The following is a 26,933-nucleotide window of genomic DNA, read 5'->3' as shown; positions in this document are numbered from 1 at the left end:
TATTGTTTTCATTTCAGTTCACCGATTTGGACTATTTTGTGTATATCCATTACATGAAATCCAAATAAAAATCCACAGGTTGTAATTCAACAAAATAGGAACAACGCCAAGGGGATGAATACTTTTGCAAGGCACCATACATACTCTGTCTGTGTCTAAAAGTAATATTAAGAACAGTAACATTCAGGTTCATCATGAGCACTTGGTACCTGTTTGACTTGTCAGACTCAGTGGTAAGATCCTGTTTCCCTATTGAGGAGGCCCACATACCAGTGTTGTACTGTAGGTAAGCCAAACCTTGTGGACTAGCTACAGTAATAGGAGTCTTTAGAGAAAACAGGGTGCAGAGAGAAAGCCTTCCAAACATGGACCCAGCCTGCCCAGCTAGTCTGTCTGTCCAACCTTTTAGGAGCATTGCAGCTACGTGGCAGCAACAGAAAACAAATCTTCCACCCTATACTAAATTTGACTTGTTTTAACGGTTCTTGTAGTGTTCTTATACTCACATACTCTCATTTACAAGTTACTGACAAAATAATGGGAACACTTGAGTAAATGAAGGATGCAAAGTATATTGAAACCAGGTGCTTCCACACAGGTGTGGTCCCTGTGATAATTAAGCAATTAAAATCCCGTCATGCTTCGGGTCATGTATATAAATACTGGGGGGACATTATTTTGCAGAACATGGCTATGCCCCCATAGGATGACAATGCCCCCATCCACAGGGCATGAGTGGTCACTGACTGGTTTGATAAGCATGAAAATGATGTAAACTATATTTATTTATTTTTAGCAAGTCAGTTAAGAACAAATTCTTATTTACAATGATGGCCTACACCGGCCAAACACGGACGACGCTCGGCCAATTGTGCACCGCCCTATGGGACTCCCAATCACGTCCGGTTGTGATACAGCCTGGATTCTAACCTGGGTGACTGTAGTGACACCTCTAGCACTGAGATGCAGTGCCTTAGACCTCTGCGCCACTCGGGACATGTTGTCTCAGTCACCAGATCTCAACCCAATTGAACACTTATGTGAGATTCTGGAGCATTTTCCACCATCATCAACAAACCTTTTCATAGAAGAATGATGTCACATCCCTCCAACAGACACTTGTGGAATCAATGCCAAGGTGCATTGAAGCTGTTCTGGCTTGTTGTAGACCAACACCCTATTAAGACACTTTATGTTAGTGTTTCCTTTATTTTGGGCTGTATATTGTACATACTCTCATTCTCACACACCCTCTCTGCTAAATAAATAGGCATTGTTTGAGCTCCAGGACTTGCCTCGTGTGTTTGTGTGTGAGTTTGGTTTGGTTTGGTTTGGTTTGGTTTGGTGTGTGTGTGTGTGTGTGTGTGTGTGTGTGTGTGTGTGTGTATGTGTGCATGTGTGCGTGTGTGCGTGTGTGCGTGTGTGTGCGTGTGTGCGTGTGTGCGTGTGTGTGTGTTTGTGTGTGTGTTTGTGTATTTGCTTGCATGTTCATTTGTGTGAGAACCCTGAGAAAGTACTATGGTCATTACATGCTAGTCCCAGAGCCACATGTAGCGAAGACATATTGCTGACCCAGGGTGTTTTGTCCTCTTCCTCTCCTCCCCTCTCCACTTCCTCTGTATCGCAGTCTTTAGAATTCAGCTATATCCTGAAGTAGGCGTCCAGGCCAATGACATAAGATAATTTGGTTTTGAGGGTGGGGGTGACATTTTAAAATTCGTTGTCCCAGCCAGAATTGTCATCTGGGGGTGGGTCTTCCTTGTCCTCTGGGAAGTTGTCAAAGTTACTCGTGTCCATTGGTGATATCACCTAATTGACAGAAAAAGACAGACAGTATTGAGCCACTTGAAACCCTGATGAAAGCAGCTTGTTGATGAAATGTTGGTTTGTGACTTACATTAGGGATGATAGGGGGTGTCAGCGTTCCTTTTCTTAGACCTTCCCAGTTAAAGCCCTCAAACCATCTGGAAATGTATAGAAATTGTTAAAGAAACTGTCCAGTGAAAATCTCTCCTTTTAAAATAATGTTGCTGACAAAGCATAAATTAAAAAAAATGTAAAAAAATCCCACCTCAAACTTCTATCTCAAACAGACCGTTTAAAAAATTATTTCTATTTCCTCATAGAGGATGATGACATTCTCCTGAGGAGGGTGAGCTGGCCAAACAGCTGGCTACTTGCGTTAATATTTCTAAAGACTGGTATACGCCCACACCATTCCAACAAAGAAAAATTGCTTTTTAACATAATTAGTTTCTATTTTTTTGGAAGGAAAACTATTTAACTCATCTTGTAATTAATTGCAGGTCATATCTCATAGAAATCTGGAAACACTGAATAGTTACTTTAAATATATAAATGTGGGAAGATGAGTAGAATAATATGGCTATCCATGAACTTACTTGTGCTTTTGGATGTCTTTGACACCGTTTTTCAAGTTTCCTAGTCTTTCCGAAGGATTGTCCCTAAAATGGACACATCATCATTAATACTCTTGTTAACACTAAATTACATTAAACAGTAATTGTTGAGGGTGGACAAAATGGTCTGGGACTCACCTGCATAGTTTTTTTATTAAGTTGGCAGCGTTTTTGGTGATCTTCTTTGGAAATTCGATCATGTCAATGCCCCTCAAGATGATGTTATATGTCTTCATAGGATCAGGGCCAGAGAAGGGAGGGCTGGAAGACAGGGGTAGGAGATAGACACTCAAATGTATGGCCTTACACTTTCATTTAAGATTATCAGGTTTGTCTGTACCTGCCGGTGAGGAGCTCAAACATGAGGATTCCTAGAGACCAGTAGTCAGCTGAGATGTCATGGCCTTTGTTCAGAATGATCTCTGGTGCCACGTATTCTGGTGTTCCACAGAACGTCCATGTTTTCTTCCCAAACTCGATCTTCTTGGCAAAGCCAAAGTCGACCTATACAAAAGACATGTGAAATACATTCTTAGAGGTAACCTGCAGTGTTAATATTTAATATTGTTAGAGGTTTAGGTCATCAAGCTTTGAATCCACAATGTTGTGTGTCTCTTACTAGCTTGGCATAGCCCTTGTGGTCCAGTATAAGGTTCTCTGGTTTAAGGTCTCTGTAGATGATGCCTTTGGAATGTAGGTAGGCGAATGCTTCCACAACACACGCTGTGTAGAACCTTGTGGTTGAATCCTCAAACGAACCCCTGGAGAAGGAAGTGACAATGACCTCTTTAAAATAAGTCACATTTTTAAACAGGCACATATCGGCCAGATATTCCATAGTCTCACTGAAACACATATGGGCACAATGACATTAGTTTAAATATTGACCATTTAAGGCTCACCGGTCTCTAAGAATGGTCCACAGCTCTCCTCCCAGACAAGCCTCCATCAGCATGTAGAGGTACTTACTGTCCTTAAACGTCCTGTACAGTCTGAATACAAAACACAAGAGGGTGTGTCCTCTGTAGGATTGACTGTGAATTAAAAGTGTGTCTGTGGAAATGCGTTGCATGCATGTCTCTACCTGACAATGAAGTCAGAGTGGGCCTCCTGCATGATGAGTTTCTCAGAGCGGATATGCTCTTGCTGTCGCGTGTCCACAATATGACGCTTCTTCAGGATCTTCATGGCAAACGTCTTCACCTCATCACTTTTCAGCTGAACCTGTCGACACAGGAGAGAGGAGAGCTCTGTCAGCTCTAAGCAATTAAATTAAACATCAATGCAATACAATGTACAGTGCCTTCAGAAAGTATTCAGACCCCTTGACTTTTTCCACATTTTGTTATGTTACAGCCTTATTCTAAAATTGATTAAATAGATGTTTTTCCTCAGCAATCTACACACAATACCCCATAATGACAAAGTGAAAACAGGTTGTTAGAAATACCTTATTTACATAAGTATTCAGACTCTAAGTTGAGCTCAGGTGCATCCTGTTTCCATTGATCATCCTTGAGATGATTCTACAACTTCATTGTAGTCCACCTGTGGTAAATTCAATTGATTGAACATGATTTTGAAAGGCACACACCTGTCTATATAAGGTCCCACAGTTGACAGCACATGTCAGAGTAAAAACCAAGCCATGAGGTTGAAGGAATTTTCATAGAGACAGGATCGTGTTGAGGCACAGATCTGGGGAAGGGACGGCAAAAAAATAATGTAGCATTGAAGGTCCCCAAGAACACAGTGGCCTCCGTCGTTCTTAAATGGAAGAAGTATGGAACCACCAAGACCCTTCCTAGAGCTGGCTGCCCGACCAAACTGTGCAATCGGGGGAGAAGGGCCTTGGTCAGGGAGGTGACCAAGAACCAGATGGTTGCTCTGACAGAGCTGGACACATGATCATTGTCAGCACCCCAAATACATGTGTGCCAAGCTTGTAGCGTCATACCCAAGAAGATTTGATGCTGTAATCGCTGCCAAAGGTGCTTCAATAAAGTACTGAGTAAAGGGTCTAAATACTTCAGTAAATGTCATATTTCAGTTTTTATTTTATTTTATAAACTAGCAAACATTTCTAAAACCCTGTTTTGCTTTGTCATTATGAGCTATTGTGTAGATTGTGTTGATTGTGTTGATGAGGGAAAAAATGACATGTAATCAATTTTAGAATAAGGCTGTAACGTAACAAAATGTGAAAAAGTCAAGGGGTCTGAATACTTTCCAATGGCACTGTAAGTGGCAGCTTGGCCTCTTACGCTTCCGAGTGTGGACGTCCCACACTCATCACTAAAGTAGATTCCAGAAGAGTGAACAATCCCTTTACAAGTCAGAATGTTAAATAAACTTAATTTTAACTTTGCTATTTGTCCACTAAATCCGTCGTTATGCCGTTGGAAATGTGAAACAAAATATCCACAGGAAAGTGTCATTAAACTGACTTCTAAATACAGACGGTTTGTGTGTTCACCTGAGGTAGGCACACACATTGTAAATATATGCTTGCGATGCATGTATACTAATCAAGCTCATGCAGGTGTTTGCACGGTTTTGCGCATGTTCCAGGTGACAGAGATCTCAATGGCAGTACCAGCATTCAAAAAGGTTGATTTAATTATACTATTCTGTGGATATTTTGTCTAATATTTTTTTGCATAAGGACCACCCACGTGGAAAACCGGCAGAGGAAGTTCAAATGACAGTTTATTCAACATTCAACACAAGTCTATACAAGGCACCTTTCGTAAAGCTATAGCTTGATATTAGGTCAGGAGACCTGCAAGTGGCAGCTGTGGTTCCTACCAGCTCTACACGGCCAAAGCCACCAACCCCCAGTGTGTCGATGATGTTGAAGTCAACCAGATTGAGGTTGGAGAAGAAAGAATTCTCTGCTTCGTACCTGCAGGGAAAGACAAGGACATGTTAATTCAATTGAACTGTCACCCTCCCCTCATCCAAGACACAGAGCCATTTTCCACATGCCCAGTCGCCGATATCCCCAACTCCCAGTGTCTTCTCTTGTTTATTGTTTAATCCAGTGGACCTTATCAGCTCAATGGTGTGATTGGGAGAATCAGTACAGATATAGGCCTGAGCCCTCAGGATAAAAGGTTTCTGGGTCAACCAAGCCAGAGGATCTTAAAACACCTTCGGTCTCTGTTCCCTGAAAAATTAAGCTAATTGATTGCACACAAAATTGTCATTTGAATTTATAGGACAAAATAATGTGGCAGCAAAATAATGTGGCAGCAAGCTATTTCAAAACAATCTGAGATGGTGGTTGTCAAAATCCTCTTCCTTGTGTTTTTTTGAGGTAGAACCCAGTTGTCCCCTCTCCCTGTCAAGAGTGTCACAAGTCAAGGGGTGATGGTTGAGGCCAGGAATTTTTCCTGGCCAAGTGCCCTGAAGAGGGATGCGTTATAGCTCAATTCAGCCCTACCTCAGTCAATAGCTCATTTGATGTTGTAAGACTAGTTAATGGCCACTAGATGGCAAACTTGTACCATTACCATCACAGGTAAAAGACTGCAACAGCTAAACCAAACTATTATTTCTGCAGTTGAGAATGAAAGTAAGAATAAATTAACATGTGTAGAATTGCAGAGAATTGTGTGATGAAACAAATACATGCACAACCCTGTTTCTGTTTCTAGACAAATTAACTTTGATAGATGAGATCCTTTATGAGATACAACAATAGAACACAACATTTTGTATTGTATACAACAACCTTCAGTCCAACTGCACAACCTGGGATGGAATTATTCTGAAAGACATGAACAATGTATCAAATTGAACACAATACAACATATTGTCCAGTAGGTTCCAGGACAGACTCCAATCACTGTCAGTCTCAAACGGAGGCCTCATGACAGTGACCAACACAAGTCTCTTTCTCCATTATCATCCTTTTTTCCCAGGAAGTAAGCATAACAGTGAACAGTAATTTTGATTTATACTTCCCCCAAAAATACATTTCAGTTTGAGAGGCTGACATTTCAAATGTACCATACACTATGAGGTATACAAAGCCATGTATCCTGAAATAACTGTGTGTAAGGTTTAGGACAACAGATTTATATATCCCTTACTGACTTTCAACAAAGAACAAAATACTACCAAAGGAGTTCCCAAAGCTGTCATGAAACCATGTTTAATCCACAGTTTATGGTTTAAACCACGTTTTTTGTTTCTCCTCAACTTGTCTCACAAGATTACCCTGTTCTGAGCTGGCATCCCTTTATGCCAACAACAACACACCACAGCACCAAGGTGCCCCTTTACTAGGGTACCTGGTGTCTGGTGCTATGCTCCTGCTTCCACGGATACAGATAACATATTGGTTCCTCCAAGGGGTGCGGTAGAGGTCACAACTTTCACTTCCTGGTCTGTCACCAGAGAATTGTGTTGTTATGTAACAGACCTTAGGTCGACCAAACCTTAAAGCCAAGTAAAGCCAGCTATCAAAATGAGTAAATAAATGCGATTTACCTCGCCTTGACCTCAGCATCCTCACAGCCTTTACTGGACACCTCCTCCAACCCTCCAATCAGGTGCTTGAACGAGCTGCAGCACAGGAATTGAAACAGTGTTTGTGGGAAGTGTTATATGTGTTCAAGACATTGATCCCATTCCATTGAAGAAGCTGTTATATCTTGATATATACTGTATGTATTGTTGTCTCTTTAAGTAATCACGCCAGTTGTCTAAATGACAAAAACATTGCTAATTGGTGTTTTGGTTCATTAAACTGTGGCATAACAGCCCCTTGATATTTGTGATTGATAGCACATACTTAATAAGCAGGTATCTATAGATATCCCTAGACACTTATTCTCCATATGACTCATCTAGTGCAGCAGTGTATTGCATATTTATAGTACATATGAAACCTTTATGAATGTTTAATAAACCTTTATAGGATTGTTGTTTGAAGTGATAAACACTTGGTCTCACTTTACAAGACCACAAGACCATCTGTTTACTTTATAATAACCAGATTCCCTACAAATATCACCTCTATTTGGATGTGCTTGAACCCTAGACCCATAAATCATTAAGCTAATACACATGAATATGAAAATTATGAATAATATTGATCAAAAATTATTGAAATTGAGATGTTTACAGCTGAAACACCAGCTGACAACCCTGGCTGACAAGGTTAAATCTTCTTCCCAAAAATACACACACGAGCGCACACACATGCAAGCACGCACATCTGTGCTGGAATTTCCTTCTCACTATTATCCCCTGACTCTCATTCTTTTTCTCTTTTCTTCCCTCTCTTCCCTCTCCTTCATTCCAGAAAAATAGCAGGCTGCCTGCCACCCGTAACCGCTCTCTCACGCTGGCTCCAAACCCAACCAGTTCTGGGTAACATACAGTATATGGTAAGCTGGATATGTGAGGTGAGAGAGCATTTGGAGTCACAGACAAAGAGACAGAACAAAATAATCACCACTCTCATTCAGATGACTCACTCACTAAGACACAGGGTTGCCCATTAGAGGCTTGCTCCATTACAGGGGCTCAACTGATACCACCTAGCCTTGCTCTTGCATTACAGCAAACTCATATACTGCATGATGTTAGTGGTGACACAATGACAGACCATGATTTAACAATGAGACCTTGTTTAACTTAAAGCCAACGCCTGCACACCTGCGGGAAAATGTCATTTGCATCATAAAAAAATCCCCATCAAAATCCATCTGTTTAAACTAAAGATGATTTTTTTTACATGGGCTGCATCTCAATCTACCACATCAGCTAATGGCGGCCATCCGCATCTGCATGGAAGGTGGCCAAGCTATTGCATTGTTTATCAGACCATGAGACAACCAGAGAGTCTTTTCACAAAAACGCCTGTAGCGTCCGAGAAGTTTGGGCTAAACACTAAAATGACCCCTCTAATGGAAAGGTGAGACTCTCACGAACATGTACATGTTTTGACCTCGGGCGCCCACAAGCCTCATAAGACTCGTCAGATGGTAGCCCGGTTCCTGTTTAAAAAATGGATAGAAGTACAGTATACATGGATGTAGTTTAGTGTCCCAATTACTGTTTTTTATATGAGTAAAAAAAATAAAAATCTTGATCTTTCTTATATCTCTCAGATATAGGACACTAAAAAAACGTTGACTATATGCTTTTCCATGGATGAATCTGTTATGCAATACATATCTATTGGATAATAGCAGTAAGGCCAAATTCAATGTTTCATCAAATAATGTTTTAATTATTTTTTTAAATGATACCTAAAGGGGTCCTAAAATTCAAGAACAAATAGATAAATGGTACGACCATCTTAATTCCATATGTTCGTTTAGTAGAACCCCCACAGCTTAGACTCTCAAGGAATAATGCCACTTACTGTACATATCTTGTAGATCAACATTCCTTTATTTTGAAATAATGTGATTAATTCAATAAGTGGTCCTGTGTGGCTCAGTTGGTAGAGCATGGTGTTGGCAATGGCAGGATTGTGGGTTTGATTCCCAGGGCCACTGATACAAAAAAATGTATGCATGCATGACTGTAAGTCACTTTGGATAACAGTGTCTGCTAAATGGCACTTGCTATTGTAGACCAAATTATCAAAAGCATTTCAGAATACAAAAGTAGGTACTGAGGATGTTTTGAACACTCACTCTCTGTCAATGACCAGACATGTCACGGTCTCTGCAGCGATGACGTTTGCTGTCCTGATGTCCTCCCTGGAACACACATACATCATTAGTAACACACAGACACAGCAGCACTTTATTTTTTCAAACATTAATTTACTTGGTTTGTGCTTAAAATGAAAAATAGTTATTACACAATAAAAACATTTTGTTCCTAATTTTGATAAATCATTAAAAAACAGCTTTACAATCAATATAATTTATAATTTGATACATTAAAAAAACACAAGACTTTCCCATAGAAACATTTCATCATATAATTATAAAGCTTTGTTTTGACAAATACATGGACATTAGCGACAGGTAATGGTAACAAAAGTATAACCAGTTTTACTCCGTATCATCAATATCCTCTTCTTCCGAGGATTTGTCTGCCCAGTCGCTCTCAGAGTCTGAGTCATCCCCGGACTCTAAAGTCCGCTAGACTAAGTCGCACGACAGGTCCTCACACACAGACTGTATCACCGTGCACAGTCAAATCTATACTTGTTGCTGGGCAGGCGAGTCCATGCAAGCTGTCTACACACACTTGCAGATCTCAGAGTCAAGTGATGCCACTCTAAGACACAATGAAACCTATTCCACTTCATCCAAATTCATAACAGGAAAACCCTGTTGCCAAAAGACGAGCATACACTAAATACAGTAAAAAACAAGAATGTAATCAAGCTCTACTCCAGAACGGTGAGAATGCATAGCACCATTAGAGCTGTTGACATGTCAGTGAAGTCACACTCTAGTGTCGCACTCTAGTGTCAAAGCAGGGGAGGAATGACCCATATGTATTCGGAGCTACGCAACTTATTTCACATGGACCAAGGTGACAAGTCCTTCTCATGCCATCCAGCCTCCTTATACACACCCCCCACCCCCCACCACCACCACCCACTTTCCAAACATACGAGTGCATGCACGCGCACACACACACACACACACACACACACACACACACACACACACACACACACACACACACACACACCCTATCTGAAAAGGTTACAGCTGCTGGAAACGAAAGGGATTCTCCAGTGGAAAAGAGAGGAGAGGAGAGGAGAAGAAAAGAGTCAATCATTTCGGAGTGCTGGGGTAAATATGGGGTAAAGAGAGAGGGGCTTTTCTCACATGGGTACGCACAAGGCATGTGGAGGAGAGAGGCTGAAGGGGTAAGAGGGGGGTATTAAGTGAACTAAATCCAGTCCCTGAGTGGTACATACTAGTACCTGCCTAAACACCTGCTCAGTGTGAATTGTGACTATGTGACAAATGTAGCCCATATGCCATTGTGCTACTGTTGTCAGTGTTTTGGCAGATACACCTGTCTCAAAAGGACTGGGTACGTTTATTTGTCCTTTTCCATGTTGAAAAGAATGCACACAAACACACACACATGCACACACATGATATCCCTGTGAGTTCCTTATTGCTTTCTATCTCAGACAATGAACAGAGCCCTTTACCCTAACTACTACATACACACAGAAACTAAGCTGCCAGCTGCGCTAATTTGCCTCATAAAAAGGTATTATTTACACACCATGGTGATTCCCTTTCATTAAGACACCAACAACCCAATACAGCCCGGTGGGTGGGATAGAAATTGTGGACCTTAGTGGATCCTGTTAATTCATTTTGTTGCTGTCAAATTGTTGATACTGACAACAGTAGTTGAATAACAATTTCTGCTGTCTGTTTGTAACCTCTTCAAATAATTTATTTGCATCTTCACATTTGCTTGTAAACAAAGAGAGAGAGAGGGGGACATAGAACGAGAGAGCGAGAGAGCGAGAGAGGGAGAGAGAGAGAAAGAGAGAGACAGAGGGAAAGACAGAGAGAGAGAGCAGCTGCATGTTTCTGAAATGTCCTTTAGAGCAGCACAGCATAGAGCTGGCCGGCGGTGTTCATTTACATTTGAACGTTTTAATTCAACTGGTAATTGGATGGTGCTCTGGTGTCCCAAGGAGGGGTTTATGGAAATACAGACTGGGGTGGGGTCTGAGACCAGCAACAATCAAATTGTTTCCATTTTCTGTCAACGAAACCACACTCTTTAAAAATCTCTCATCCTCTACTGACCCTCCAATCCACCCACACACATGAATGCACTCACTCACACACACACACACACACACACACACACACACACACACACACACACACACACACACACACACACACACACACTCCCCCGAAGGAAGGACAGAATGGTGCAGCATAGAACACATTGTCTGAACTGTTGATGAATATAGACCTCATATGGGAGCTCATACCTGACAATGGTAAGAAGAATATGACATCAGACATTGTGCTGACCTATCAGGGACAAAAAAAGTGTTTCCCTTTTCCTAGAACATCTATTAACGAGATGAATGTACATGATACACTCTCTTCCTAGGTTATAGTATCAAATCAAACCAAACATTATTTTTTTAAAGTAAGAGTTCAGCGAAACACGCTGAGTCAAGTTTTTAAGGGGGCACCTTGAAGGCATAAACAGTGCTGAGTCAGTGGAGGATGATCTGAAAGTTAGTCGACTCAAAGACACCTATCATTGGTTGGTTGCAGGCGACTTAGAGCCGTCCTAACACTGAAATGATGCGGTCTGTGGGGGCGAGGGGCTGTGTGAAACACGGTACTTGGTGAAGCCCTACTGGAGAAATAAAAACCTTGTTCTGAAAAGTGTCTAAGTGACCCTCAGAAGTGGTGAAATCCAATTATTTTAAATATGCTAGCCAGGTATGCCCTGGGATACTCTGTGTGAGTGTTTTATAAAAGCATTCTGTGTGGACGCGGTAGGTTGACTCTGTGTGGGTAACCTTTCAATTATGTTCTGTGTGAGTGGTCTGACCAATCCTGTGTGGATGGCTATTTAGTAATGTTCTGAGTGAGTATTTGATCAACCCTGTGTGGGTGATCATGAAGGCTCTGTGTGAGCCTGAGATAAATAATAATAAGTAGATAAGTTAATGATATGCAATGGTTTAAAATAGTTAGGTACATATGTGAAAGCTTTGAACCAATCCACCTATAGAAGTAAGAAAATATTCCTGCAGGTTGTAAAAATATTGATTTTAAGGATCGGCGTTCTGTTAACGGGACAGTTGTAAATCATGCAGCGCGTTATGCCAGGATCGCAGATTTTAGAGAAACAACACGTCGGTACATAATTCCTCTAACAGCTACCCCCCTACTTTTTTCAATTTCCGCCTGAAGACATACCCAAATCTAATTGCCTGCAGCTCAGGCCCAGGACCAAGGATATGCATATTATTGGTTTCATTTGAAAGAAAACACTCTGAAGTTTGTGTACATGTGAATTGACTGTAGGATAATATAACACAATAGATCTGATTTAGATAATACAGTGAAAAAACCTATTTTTTCATTTTCATTGTTGTATCATCATCTTTAAAATGAACAAGACAGAACAAACATTCAGATAGGATGATGGGGACCATTTCAGTGAAAAACATAACAGTACTTTTTCAAAGTTTCAGAATGATGACTTCCAAAATGAGTGTGCTACATGACATTTATCATGAAGTCACCCAGGTGTCCCACACAAGTAGCCCAAATGTACCCAAGTGGCCAAATTGGTGAAGTTATACATTTTGAATGGAATAACTATATACAAAATACCAAAATGGTATTCTAACACACCCCCCCCCCAAAAAAATGGAGAAAAAACATGAAAAAAATATATATTTACATTTACAAAATAACACTTTCAATATTTGGAAGACCCTCAGTCCTCTACACAATATTGTGCTAATGATGCCAGGTGTCATAGCAGTCTCTTTCTGCTGTAAAGCAGAGGGTCACCAAGCATGTTGTGCAGGTGATGGGGGACTTCATTTTGCAAAGATCACAGCGACGCCTCCATGCTGTGCCCTTTTGGCCCTGAGGCACATCCATGCCTGCAGAAATAAATTTGGGCAGATGAACACCACTTTTGGCAGGAGCTGGATGAACCAGCTTCAGTGGGGGATGGACAACTTGGCACTGGGGGCTCCCATTCGGAGTCAGTGTCACTGTGAAAGAAAATGTTCAGTTAGAATAGTTTCACATATGAGCCCTGTATCAACAGATATAATAAACAGATATTTATATAGAGTATAGGGAACATAAGGTTGAATATATTATTATAGACCTGCAAGATCTACTGTCTCATTTATATTATGACAGACCAGCTAGATCTACTGTCTCATTTATATTATGACAGACTAGCTAGATCTGTCTATTTTATATTATCACGTTTCAGCTAGATCTACTGTCTCTATTATATTATGACCGACCAGCTAGATCTACTGTATTTATTATATTACAACAGACCACCTGTATCTACTGTCTCCGTTTCACTTTGGCCATTGTTGTGGGCCTGCCATCCCATCAACAGCCTCAAATAGGCTATTTTATTTCACAAATAATATTTTATATTATTAATTTCAAACAACGGCATTAGCATGAGAAGAACTTACCAGTCCAAAACGTTGTCCTCTCCGTTCAAAAAATATTCCTCCATTTGGGAATCGCTAAATGAATCGTCCTCCAACAATCTCTGTCTCACTTTCCTGATCAATTTCTGTATTTCTGTATATCTAGACTTAGATGTAGCTTTCCTTGACTTAGTCGCCATACTGATTGATATATAAACAGCTGAAGATGCGCTTTACCAAAATAATTCTGTGCGTAACATGCGTGGCTCCTTCCGGTATGAATCTTCAATGGCAAAAGACCCTCTTTACACCGGTGTTTACTACATGGGTTGGTCTTCCAACACATAAACATTACATATTGCCGTTTACCTCAGCTCATTGGCTATCTACCTAGCTAGATTTCAAGACGATCAGTGGTCACTGGGTTAAAAAACATTCAATCAACGAAACAGCGGTCATATCATTGCACAATGATGTCATTACTTGTTGTCTTCAAATCGGTTTCTTTCAGTCAATACGTCCCGCGAAATGACCCATCAGGTTTGCTTGTGTTACAAACAAATCAGTTGATTGCAATGAAACCAAACATGACTGGAAAAGTCACGTTCAGTGTGTGTATTTACATCGAATGTGTCGTCGAAAATGGAATGAGACGGAATTCGCAACACAAGCGGTTCACAAAATGTTTCGTGTTAGGCTATAAAAATTGATTTTATCAAACAAAAGACCATTCATTGTGTAAGAATGAGCATTGGGATTGCAAACAGAGGAAGATCGTCAAAGGTAAACAATTTATTTTATTGCAATTTGTGATGTTGTTACGCCTGTGCTGGTTGAAATATTTTTTTGTTATAGGGCTTTGTTCTCAGATAATCGCATCGTATTCTTTCGCAGGAAATCCTTTTTTAAATCTGACAAAGCAGTTGGATTAGCATGATTCTAGGTTTTCGACCCATGTGAGACACTTGTATTTTCATTAATGTTTAATATGACTATTTATGTAGCGATCACCGTATGTTGTCGAATTTAATCCCGCTAACCGGGGATTAAATTCAGAGAGGTTAATATAACCCTACTGTCCAATTTACAGTAGCTATTACTGCGGGAAAAAAATGGCATGCTATTGTTTGAGGAGAGCTACTAACAGCAAAAAACTTTTTTCAACACGAAAGGTTTGATAAATTCACCTCTGAAGGTGAAATGTGTACTTACATTCTAAAATATTGCTCTGATTTATCATCCAAAGGGGCCCAGAGATAACATGAAATGTCGTTTAGTTAGATAAAGTCCTTTTTTAATTTCCCTAAAAGGTCCATATAGCACGCACGATCGATTTTGTATTCCACTCGTTCAATTGCAAAAAAAGGAATCTGTGAAAATCTGGCCCTAAACGTTGTTTGAACGAGTCAAATCACGTTCGTATCTATTCCACAGAGATCCTAGAAGGTAACAAGACTTCACTATTTCATTAGGGTTTTTAGTATATCCTATAGGACACCATATTTGGTCAGAGAGCGATGCCTACATGGCACGCCGATGACGTAGGCGGTAATTCACTTGAAAGGCTGTATCTTTGTCAAATATGCAACAATCAGGGTCCAACAAAGCTAGCTAGATTTACATGGTTGCCCAGCTCATTGGCTATGTCGTAAAATGTAGGTATTAACCTTGTACGACAGCATGATTTTCATTTTGGACAATGATTATAAGGATATTCAGAGTTATGAAGTTATGAAAAGTGGTTGTTTGCAAATGTTGAACTTATAATATGGCTACAAATACTTGGAAAGCTAAATCAAGGTCCAAGTATACAGATTTGACAATATTCTTGCAGAAAAATTGAATTTGAATGCAAATGTCTCCTTCACGATTTGCTCAAATGTCCCTGGGGACTTCACACTAAGTCTTGTAGGTCAGTCATTCTTCAAGTTACCCATCTGAAATTTTGCACATACACTGCTGCCATCTTGTGGACACTAAAACCAGAGTGATGGCTGGAACGATGACCTTTCTCTTGCATGTCAAAGATGGTGGTAGAAAGAGACTTGTTGTTTTTTTCTTTGTATTTTCTTCAACCAGATCTATTGTGTTTTATTCTCCTACATTCAATTCACATTTCCACAAACTTCAAAGTGTTTCCTTTCAAATGGTACCAATAATAGGCATATCCTTGCTTCAGGGCCTGAGCTACAGGCAGGTAGATTGTCATTTAGGCGAAAATTGAAAAAAGGGTGGCTATCCCTAAGAGGTTTTAAGTGTGTTTAGGAACAGTACTGTGTGAATGTGATATGAGAGCTGTGTGAGCGTGGTAATAAGTTGGTTAATAAGTGTTGATAAAATGTTGTTTTGGGATTCCATCCATCACTGCCCATTACATAATATCTCCGGGTGGTATTGAGAGAGGGATGCTATTTTAGAAAGTAGAGGCAAGTCCATAATTTCTGGAATTCGAGAGAATGTGAAGAGCATTTTTCCTATGACCAGCAAGGCAGTGTCTGGGAACCTTCTAGGTTTTTTTCCGCTGGGAGATTTCTGAGCCAATGAATTGGTTGATGTGAGTACCTAAGAATTTCTAACATTCTATATGAATTCTGTGAAGATATGGAAATATGATAAATTGTATGTGTGTATAATCGATTACTAGAGATTTGATAAAGTAATACTGGGATGCCATGCAACTTAAACAACCCATACGTAGATGTATGTAGGTTTTGTGTTGGTCCCTTTAATGGATCATTTGATAAAGATGAGGTTTAAGCATTATTAAACTGTCTTCAAAGTCTGGGCAATTGTCTCAGAAACTGATTGGAGTGTGTCCACTTTTGGTTAACTTACCCAACGATGTAACTATAAAACGCTTATTGGGTTTTCTCCGTCCGGGCACTATATTTGAAATAGAACTCCCCTTAAGGCCCAGTATGAGAGGAGTTGCTATATTTATTGAATAAACCTTTTTCCATAAAGTTAGAGCGAATTAAGATGGAATCTCGACCTAACTTATAAGGTCATACAAAGCCTAGGTTATCCATCAAACTACTTATCATTGTGGAGTTAATGTGATGTAGTAAAGTAATTGAAATGTGTTGCATAAGAAAACATAATCCGCTTTTATTAAAAAGTGCAAGATCTGTTAAGATCTGTTTCTTAGTCAATGAACTCGTTGACTGCTAATCTATTCCTTTTGCGCATGTGAGATTCTCTGAGGAGAACGCGTGGACCTGTATGGCTATTTTTGGGGAATTGTGTCGTTATTATGTACATAACTACAAACAATTGTAATAGGGTTATTTGTGGGAATCAAATGAATCACCATTTCAGTAAAAGTGCCGGTTTTAGCCAGCCGGCTAATTTTCAACCACAGTCCCTGGTCAGGTTATTAGAAACAATTACAATAACAATGCAGACTATCAATGAACAGTAAGCACACGCAGAGCAACATAGAACAAGCAACACATAGCATGCAAAAAGCAACAAAACAAAATACATAAAAGCAACAAAGTGTTTTCACATCTCACCAGCTACAGACAACATGGAAAGTAGCAATACACAACTAGGGATTATTTTCAGTAGTCTGATTGGCCTCTAGCCATGTCTTTATGTTTGTTTTAAGGTGTGATAGGTTGTACAGTTGTGTGTGTCTGATGGCAGGGCTTTCCAGACATGGGAAGCTCTTAAAGAGAAAGCAGACTGACTAAAGGTGCTTTTCCTTAAGGGAACTTTACAGTCACCTCCCATGGCAGACTTGTGGATCTTCTGCCATAGATTTGTGTTTTCTGTTTAACAAAAGTACTGAGTGAAGGGGGAGCCAGGCCATTTAGGATCTTGAATACAAGACATACGTCAGTGTATTACACAAGATTTTTCAAACTCATGAGCTCATGCTTCCTGAGGATGTAACAGTGATGATGGCTAATGGGCTTCCTATCAAGCACTATTTGTAGACAGACTGAATGGACTTTATTAATGTTGTACAGCAAGCTTGGGCACAACTAGTCAAGCAGTATGTTAAGTGGGGGAGTATCATAGATTTTAAGTACAGTTTTGCTACCTCTGTAGTCAAACAAATTTGTATATATCGTAAATTTGCTTGGTTGAATCTGGTTATTTGAGTTACCTTTTTTACCTGCTTTTTAAAAGAGAGGTTGAAATCAAGTATGATGCCAAGATACTTAAAATAGGATACCACCTGGAATTTCTCCCCTTACACATAGATATCTGGCTCAGTGGCATCAGTTGCCCTCTTTGTGAGGAACATGCAGACTGTTTTTTTTTCACATTGGGATGCAAACTTGAGTCACTGAGCCACTTTGTAACCTCGACCATTACAGTAGTGAGTTATTGAGCAGCTAGTTGTTTGCTCTTTGCATGCACATACACTACCGTTCAAAAGTTTGGGGTCACTTAGAAATGTCCTTGTTTTTGAAAGAATAGGCAATTTTTTGTCCAATGAAATAACGTAAAATTGATCCGAAATACAGTGTAGACATTGTTAATGTTGTCAATGACTATTGTAGCGGAACAATGCAGATTTTTTTATGGCATATCTACACAGGCATACAGATGCCCATTATCAGCAACCATCACTCCTGTGTTCCAATGGCACATTGTGTTGTGGGGGGGTTTGGTCAAATGGTTTATTTTGGGTTATCAGGTTAATTGTAGAGGGCTACACACTGCTAAAATTATAGTTATTTAGATTAAGAATGCATTATGATACTGATCTGTAATTATAATCATTATAAGAAAGTTAATACGGGAAATATAGGATTATTATACAGTATGTGAATATAAATATACATTTTGCCAATGCCGATGTGTGTTAAATTGAGGGTTTTGAGTGATTGGACCTACCACTGAGCAATGTCATTCTAACTTTTTCTAAACTGAATTGTTTTTAAAACTGAAGGATTGATTTGAGTTTAGTATGTTAATATGGATTGATTGTTTTGATTGCTGTTGGAACTAAAGATGTTGACACTATTCTCAGCATGTCCTGGTGAATGGAGAGGGGAACTCTGATCCAGAGAGTGAAACTGATCCTAATCTATTTGATCTATAGGCATTGACTTGTAAATAGTAGAATTGTGATGCTTGTCTTGGGTCATGTTCATTAGGCACCAACAGAATACATTTTACTTAAACCAGGAGTCACTACCTGGATTTGTCCAATAAGATATGCTGATTTTAGTTTCTGGGATAGAAATAGTTATTTCCACCATGCTGATCCATTGGAGTGTAATAGATAACTAAAGCTTTTAAAAAAAAGTTTTAACTCCATTGTGGAATGCACTGCAGTATGCATTAAATATTTGATTTTCACCATCTATGAAGATATTGCCTTGAATCGTATAAACTATATGCATCTTTTGTTTTTCTTCATGGGCTTGTTTATCATGACCTCCCCAGACAAATTGGTAATTTCCTTTTAAGTTGAGAGGACTCTCAAAATGGGGGAATGTGAGAGAAACTACAAGATTATGTTATAATACTGTTATTGCATCAAATTGTTGTTTTATGCAACAGAATAAGGGGTTGTTAGCCTCTTGATACTACCCATCCCAGATCCGGGATCGTGAATACAGCCTCAGGCTCATCAGCATAACGCAACGGTAACGATTTCTGAAAATCGCAAATGAAATGAAATAAATATGCCTGCTCTCAAGCTTAGCCTTTTCTTAACAACACTGTCATCTCAGATTTTCAAAATATGCTTTTGAACCATAGCAAATCAAGCATTTGTGTAAGAGTATTGATAGCTAGGGTAGCATTTAGCATATCATTTAGCACGCAACATTTTCACAAAAACCAGAAAACCAAATAAATAAAATCATTTACCTTTGAAGAACTTCGGATGTTTTCAATGAGGAGACTCTCAGTTACATAGCAAATGTTCAGTTTTTCCTGAAAGAATCTTTGTGTAGGGAGAAATCGCTCTGTTTTGTACATCACATTTGGCTACCGAAACGAACCGAAAATTCAGTCACCAAAACGTCAAACTTTTTCCAAATTAACTCCATAATATCGACCGAAACATGGCAAACGTTGTTTAGAATCAATCCTCAAGGTGTTTTTTCACATATCTCTTCATGGTCAATGGTCAATCTCTTATGGTCAATCTTCCAATGATATGCCTACAAATACGTCACAATGCTGCAGACACCTTGGGGAAACGATAGATAGGGCAGGCTCATTCCTGTCGCATTCACAGCCATATAAGGAGACAATGAAAAACAGAGCCTCAAAAATCCTGCTCATTTGCGAGATTTAACACTGACAGATGATTTATGATGACTTTGGGTGATAAACCTAAAGAGACCGCATTCCATAGCATGAGTTAATGTTTCCGTTGTATAAGGTACCAGGGAGAGATGAATCCGGGGCCCAGACCCTGGTCTCTACACAATGAGAACAGTTTTTACAGCAGATGCTGTCTGCTGTGAATTATAAGTATCTTTCATACAAATCTTAACCTCTTGGAACTCTAGGGGCAGTATTTCATTTTTGGATAAAAAAACGTTCCCGTTTTAAACAAGATATTTTGTCACGAAAAGATGCTCGACTAAGCATATAATTGACAGCTTTGGAAAGAAACCACTCTGACGTTTCCAAAACTGCAAAGATATTATCTGTGAGTGCCACAGAACTGATGCTACAGGCGAAACCAAGATGAAACTTCAAACAGGAAATGAGCAAAAATTTTGAAGCGCTGTTTTCCAATGTCTCCTTATATGGCTGTGAATGCGCCCTGAACGAGCCTACAATTTCTGCCGTTTCCCCAAGGTGTCTGCAGCATTGTGACGTATTTGTAGGCATATCATTGGAAGATTGACCATAAGAGACCACATTTACCAGGTGTCCGCCCGGTGTCCTGCATCGAAATTGGTGCATAAACTTCAGCTGCAAGTATTTTTCCATGTGATTGAGAGAAAGCAGACTTCCACGAACGATATAGCAATGAAGAGATATGTGAAAAACACCTTGAGGATTGATTCTAAACAACGTTTGCCATGTTTCAGTCGATATTATGGAGTTAATTTGGAAAAAAGTTTGGCGTTTTGGTGACTGAATTTTCGGTTTATTTTGGTAGCCAAACGTGATGTACAAAACGGAGCGATTTCTCCTACACAAAGAATCTTTCAGGAAAAACTGAACATTTGCTATCTAACTGAGAGTCTCCTCATTGAAAACATCCGAAGTTCTTCAAAGGTAAATTATTTTATTTGAATGCTTTTCTGGTTTTTGTGAAAATGTTGCCCGCTAAATGCTACGCTAGCTATCAATACTCTTGCACAAATGCTTGTTTTGCTATGGTCGAAAAGCATATTTTGAAAATCTGAGATGACAGTGTTGTTAAGAAAAGGCTAAGCTTTGTTTGAGGCTATAACTGGATACAGGTTTTTTTTGTAGCCAAATGTGAACAAAACGGAGGGATTTGTCCTACACAAATAATATTTTTTTTTTAAACTGAACATTTGCTATCTAACTGAGAGTCTCCTCATTGAAAACATCTGAAGTTCTTCAAAGGTAAATTATTTTATTTGAATGCTTTTCTTGTTTTTGTGAAAATGTTGCTGGCTGAATTCTAGGCTTATAGCTTTGCTAGCTATCAATACTCTTACACAAATGCTTGTTTAGCTATAGTTCAATAGCATATTTTGAAAATCTGAGATGACAGTGTTGTTAACAAAAGTCTAAGCTTGAGAGCCAATGTATTTATTTCATTTCAATTGCTATTTTCATGAATAGTTAACGTTGCGTTATGCTAATGAGCTTGAGGCTATAAATAGGATCCCGGACACAGGATTGCTCGTCGCATGAAGTTAACCTTGGGACCCATTCCATACATATGTTTTTTTGTCATGAAAACTGAAGGGGGTGTTTTCTTAGATGTAAAAGACCTTTCTACCTTTGTCTCAGGGCTCTCAACGAATCATCTCAGGGTGACTCGTCCACCAGCCATCATCAATTGATTCACTTTATCTGTGTGCGCTGTAGTGACGTGCTCCATTATTAATAGGTTAATAAATATTTAGTTTAACCTTTTGCGTGTAGGGGGCAGTATTTTTGTTTTTGGTTAAAAAATGTACCCATTTAAAACTGCCTATTTCTTAGCCACAGAAACTAGAATATGCATATAATTGTCAGATTAGGAAAGAAATCACTCTAACGTTTCCAAAACTGTAAAAATATTGTCTGTGAGTATAACAGAACTGATATTGCAGGTGAAAGCCTAAGGAAATTCCAATCAGGAAGTGCCCCTTATTTTGAAACCTCTCTGTTCCTATGCATGCCTACCCTTCATTTAAAGAGATATCAACCAGATTATTCATTTTCCTATGGCTTCCCTAAGGTGTCAACAGTCTTTAGCCATAGTTTCAGGCTTTTAATTTGAAAAATGAGCGTGAAGGATCACATTGCATAATTGGATAGGTGGGGGCTCTCAGAGTGAGTTTTGCGCAACTGAGTAAAGCGGCCAATGTTTCTCCCGCTGTTATTGAAAAAGCTACACACTCGGTTGATGTATTATTGAATATGTATTTTAAAAACAACTTGAGGATTGATTATAAAAAAAGTTTGACATGTTTCTGTGGACATTATGGATACTATTTGGAATATACGTCTGGGTTGTCGTGACCGCTCTTTCCTGTGGATTTCTGAACATAACGCGACAAACAAACGTCTGTATTTTGGGTATAAAAATAATCTTTATCGAACAAAAGGAACATTTGTTATGTAACTGGGAGTCTCGTGAGTGAAAACATCCGAAGATCATCAAAGGTAAACCATTTTTTTGATTGGTTTTATGGTTTTCGTGATTTAAGTATAACTCTGACTTGTGTGATAAATGTGTCTCTACTTATTTGATAGTAAAGAAATTAACAACCACAATCTTTCTAATATGTCTCAGATATAGGACACACACTACAGAACAAACTTTGTTTAGATTCTTTGGGGAGTGACTATCTGTTGTTCCATGTAGTGAGTCTACTATTCAATGAATTTGTACGGGCTAATAGCAGTAAGGTCAAATTTACAATACCAGTCAAAAGTTTGGACACAACTACTCATTCCTGGGTTTTTCTTTATTTGGACTATTTTATACATTGTAGAATAATAACGATGACTTCAAAACTATGAAATACCATATATGAATCATGTGGTAAAAAAATAGAGTTAAACAAATCAAAATATAGTTTAGATTTTAGATTCTTTGACTTGATGACAGCTTTGCACACTCTTGACATTCTCTCAACCAGCTTGATGAGGTAGTCACCTGGAATGCTTTTTCAACAGTCATGAAGGAGTTCCCAAATATGTTGAGCACTTGTTGGCTGCTTTTCCTTCACTCTGTGATCCAACTCATCCCAAACATCTCAATTGGGTTGAGGATGGGTGACTGTGGAGGCCAGGTCATCTGATGCAGCACTCAGCACTCTCCTTCTTGGTCAAATACCCCTTACAAAGACTGGAGGTGTGTTTTGGGTCATTGTGCTGTTGAAAAACAAATGATAGTCCTACTAAGCGCAACCCATATGGGATGGCATATCGCTGAAGAATGCTGTGGTAGCCATGTTGGTCAAGTGTGCCTTGAATTCTAAATACATCACAGACAGTGTCACTAGTTAAGCACCCCCACACCATCACTCCTCCTCCTCCATGCTTCACGGTGGGAACCACACATGTGGAGATCATCCGTTCAACTACTCTGCATCTCACAAAGACACGACAGTTGGGACCAAACATCTAAAATTTGGACTCATCAGACCAAAGGACAGATTTCCAGCGGTCTAATGTCCATTGCTCATGTTTCTTGGTCCAAGCAAGTCTCTTCTTCTTAATGGTGTCCTTTAGCAGTGGTTTCACACAGTCTCCTCTGAACAGTTGATGTTGACATGTGTCTGAACTCTGTGAAGCATTTATTTGGGCTCCAATCGGAGGTGTAGTTAATTGCCTATTTCTGAGGCTGGTAAACTCTAATGAACGTATCCTCGGCAGCAGAGGTAACTCTGGGTCTTCATTTCCTGTGGTCTTCATTTCCTGTGGAGGTCCTCGTGAGAGCCTGTTTCCTCATAGCGCTTGATGGTTTTTGTGACTGCACTTTGAGAAAAATTTAAAGTTCTTGACATCTTTTGGATTGACTGATCTTCATGTCTTAAAGTAATGATGGATTGTCATCTCTCTTTCCTTTTTTGAGCTATTCTTGCCATAATATGAACTTGGTCACAACACATATGACTGTCTCAAACCCATCCAGGTGACTACTTCATGAAGCTGGTTGAGAAAATTCCAAGAGTGTGCAAAGCTGTCATTAAGGCAAAGTTTTGTGTGTGTGAGCATATGTAGTGTGTGTGTGTGTGTGTGTGTGTGTGTGTGTGTGTGTGTGTGTGTGTGTGTGTGTGTGTGTGTGTGTGTGTGTGTGTGTGTGTGTGTGTGTGTGCGTGCGTGCGTGCGTGTGTGCGTGTGTGTGTGTGTGTGCGTGTGTGTGTAGGATGTTTGAGTGGGTGGGTAGAGTCCCATGAGTGTGCATAGAAGCAGTGCAAAAGAGTCGGTGCAATTTTCTTTGCTATTCACCACTTCACTATTTCACAATTTATTTATTGTAAAATAAGATTATATTGAACACTTTTGGTGTTTACACATGTATTTGTTTGATTTACAACTCTACAGGATCAAGAACAAAATATTCAAAATTCAAATTAATTTGGTTGGAGGCAATGATTCTCATTTACCGTGCCTAGAGTAAAAATGCCATTCAACTCGTTTTGAAAAGAAAAAAACAGAACATTCTGAAAAAAAACAGAGGGTGCCAATAGTGCAAGTGTGCCAATAGATTTGGTTCTCAAGGCACTTCACATTGTGTCAGGAGGGAGATCCATGAGATGCATGTGGTTAATGGGGAGAATGCACACAGCATGCTATCTAGTCACAATTCTGAAATAATGCATCTCTTAGCATTCATTGCCACAGAGCAGTTGTCAAGGAGAAATAGGAAGAGGGAAAGAGATTGAAAGGGAGCGACAGACGGTAGAGGTAGAGAGAGAAAGAAAGATAGATTAAGGAAAGAGAGGGAGGGAGGTAAAGAGAAAGAAGAGAGGAGGGCAAGGAGAGAGAGGTGCGGGTAGAGGGTTTATCAGTCTTACCCCTGCAGGGCCTTCTCTCCAAACCAGTCTCCTTTCCCCATGCTGCGGAGGTAGACAGGATCCCCGTTGGACTTGTCTTCCCTGGTCACATTCACCTGGACACAGGGGTGGGGGTAACAGTTTAAATCCATGAGGGGGAGTGAGCAATCCTACATTCGGAGAGAAGGAACCTACGGGACAGACTCAATCTCAGCCATCAATGTGATAAGCCGTGCGCTACACTGTTCCATAAAACCCTTCTGTAATGTACATTTCTGTAACTGTACGGCTCACTAATCAGTACATTATTAAACATCAGAGTGAGGCTGATGTAGAGCAGGGGGTGATGGACATCTCTGTGCATGCTAAATCTTTCTACATTTTATATGGACATCTTGGTGCTATATACTGTGAGGAGCCACTGACCAGGTCATTAGCTAGCTGACAACTGAGCAATGGATGTCCAGCAGTAAAGATAAAGAAGGTCGTTTGGCTTAATTAAGGCTTCTCTCTTTATTCATTAGCCTGTTGTATTCAGGTATGACATCACGTCCTCCAGGAATACATAATCACTCTGAATAAATCTATAGGACAGAGCGATAATTTAACTTGTAATATGATCTGGAGGACAGAAAGGGAAAGGAAGAGCCAGGAAAAGAAACAGAGGGATTGAGAGAGAAGGATAGATGAATGTGGACAGGGAAGGATAATGAGAGAGAGAGAGAGAGAGAGAGAGAGAGAGAGATGTTTGTTCTACTAGTAGAGACAGACAGATACAGTACATCTTGATCATTTGAATAGGGTGAGTTGTTGACCTTTTTTGGCTCCTTGGCTGGGACAGAAGGTGACTTGTCTTGCTGAGAGCTCTGGATCTCTACCACTATCTCTAACCACTTTCAGTACTGGAACCAGACCACACAACACCTGACTGGTTGATCAATATTGCGGTGTCTGATCATTTTCTTTCTAATTATGCTAATGATGATGATCATAGCAGTGACAATCCATGTTTTTCATTAAAGATGAAAAATAATAATTTCTTAATAATAATGACAATGTTAACAATGAGGATGGTCTCACCATTCCCTTACTGATGATAAAGAAGGTGTCTCCAGTGGCTCCCTGTCTGATGATGTACTCTCCATTCTCATAGTGTGTCTGTAATGAAAGAGGAGAGCAGGGAAGAGAAATGAGAAGGATGAGTCACCGAAACACCTCTCTCAACTCCCTCTGTCCAATACATCCTATGGCCCCATGGGTGAGACACTTTGACACCTGGCCTTGGTGAAAATGTTTTTCCTCTGGATTGGATCTTAGTTATGTTAGAGCTTCAATCTGATCTTGTTGCCTTATAGAAAGCCTAGGTTGGTTTAAAACTTGTACTTGCGGGCAACACTAAATACATTGTTCTCTAATTCTCACCAAAAAGTTTTAGATGGACTATACATTTATTAATTGGATGGTTCTCCCATCGATCGGGTTCCCGCCTATAAATATCTGGGCAATTGGATTGACAAAGATGTAATGTTTATTAAGAAACATACGTATGTGCTAGTTAAAAAGCAAAACTGTAAAGAGGGCTTCATTCTTAGAAATAGCAGGTGGCAGATGGTACGTTCAAATTTCCTGCCAGTCCGTGACTATGGTGACATCATTTACCAGCAGCAGCCACTATTCTGAAAACTTCAGATGCTGTCTATTACAGTGGTCCTCATTGAAGTCCCATAGATCACTTCATTACTCCCTTTTTGTGTACAAAGCTCTACTACACAAGCTTCCAACTTACCTAACTTCGTTGATAAAGTATAAAATAATGAGCAACCAAACCCGCTCGCAGGGTTGGCTAACTCTTGAAGTCCCTCTGGTCTCAATTTAAATAAATCCTCCTTTAGTTTCAGTGCCCCCTAATGTTGGAAGAACCTGCAAAATTCCTTGCATCTTGATTCCTTGCCTAAATATCTACTGACCCATAGCACTCACATCTGTAGCCTCGATGTGCTTTGAAATGCTGGTCATGGCTCACAACACCATTATCCAAGAAACCCTAGACCCACTCTAATTTGCATTCCGCCCTAACATATCCACAGATGATGCAATCTGTATTACACTCCACACTGCTCTTTCCCACCAGGACAAAAGGAACACTTGTGTTAGAATGCTATTCATTGAATACAGCTCAGCGGTCAACACCATAGTGCCCTCAAAGCTCATCAGTAAGCTAAGGACCCTGGGACTAAACACCTCCCTCTGCAAATGGATCCTGGA

The 26,933-nt window shown here is 39.8% G+C and overlaps 1 protein-coding gene across 3 annotated transcripts in view; it reads right to left on the bottom strand.

Moving 5' to 3' along the window:
* Positions 1 to 1,189: 1,189 nt before the first annotated feature.
* The window catches only part of LOC135512325 (cGMP-dependent protein kinase 1-like), a 171,256-nt gene continuing 145,512 nt past the window's right edge, over positions 1,190 to 26,933 (bottom strand). For 2 of the 3 annotated variants that reach the window (XM_064934247.1, XM_064934245.1), the window contains exons 6-18: positions 25,749 to 25,826; positions 24,690 to 24,784; positions 9,080 to 9,145; positions 6,918 to 6,992; positions 5,229 to 5,325; positions 3,505 to 3,644; positions 3,323 to 3,412; positions 3,040 to 3,181; positions 2,761 to 2,924; positions 2,559 to 2,681; positions 2,403 to 2,465; positions 1,898 to 1,964; positions 1,190 to 1,809 (exon numbers count right to left, since the gene is read on the bottom strand). In XM_064934247.1, coding sequence (XP_064790319.1) covers positions 1,711 to 1,809; positions 1,898 to 1,964; positions 2,403 to 2,465; positions 2,559 to 2,681; positions 2,761 to 2,924; positions 3,040 to 3,181; positions 3,323 to 3,412; positions 3,505 to 3,644; positions 5,229 to 5,325; positions 6,918 to 6,992; positions 9,080 to 9,145; positions 24,690 to 24,784; positions 25,749 to 25,826 — 1,299 coding nt within the window. In that variant the 3' untranslated portion in view covers positions 1,190 to 1,710. Of the gene's footprint in view, positions 1,810 to 1,897; positions 1,965 to 2,402; positions 2,466 to 2,558; positions 2,682 to 2,760; positions 2,925 to 3,039; positions 3,182 to 3,322; positions 3,413 to 3,504; positions 3,645 to 3,777; positions 3,784 to 5,216; positions 5,326 to 6,917; positions 6,993 to 9,079; positions 9,146 to 24,689; positions 24,785 to 25,748; positions 25,827 to 26,933 lie in introns of all 3 variants that reach the window. The other variant, XM_064934246.1, reaches the window with a different exon arrangement.

This window comes from Oncorhynchus masou, chromosome 24, assembly GCF_036934945.1.
Source record: "Oncorhynchus masou masou isolate Uvic2021 chromosome 24, UVic_Omas_1.1, whole genome shotgun sequence".
NCBI lineage: Eukaryota > Metazoa > Chordata > Actinopteri > Salmoniformes > Salmonidae > Oncorhynchus > Oncorhynchus masou.
The sequence above is the reverse complement of the archived record's forward strand: the minus strand, read 5'-3'. Positions and strand labels throughout refer to the sequence as shown.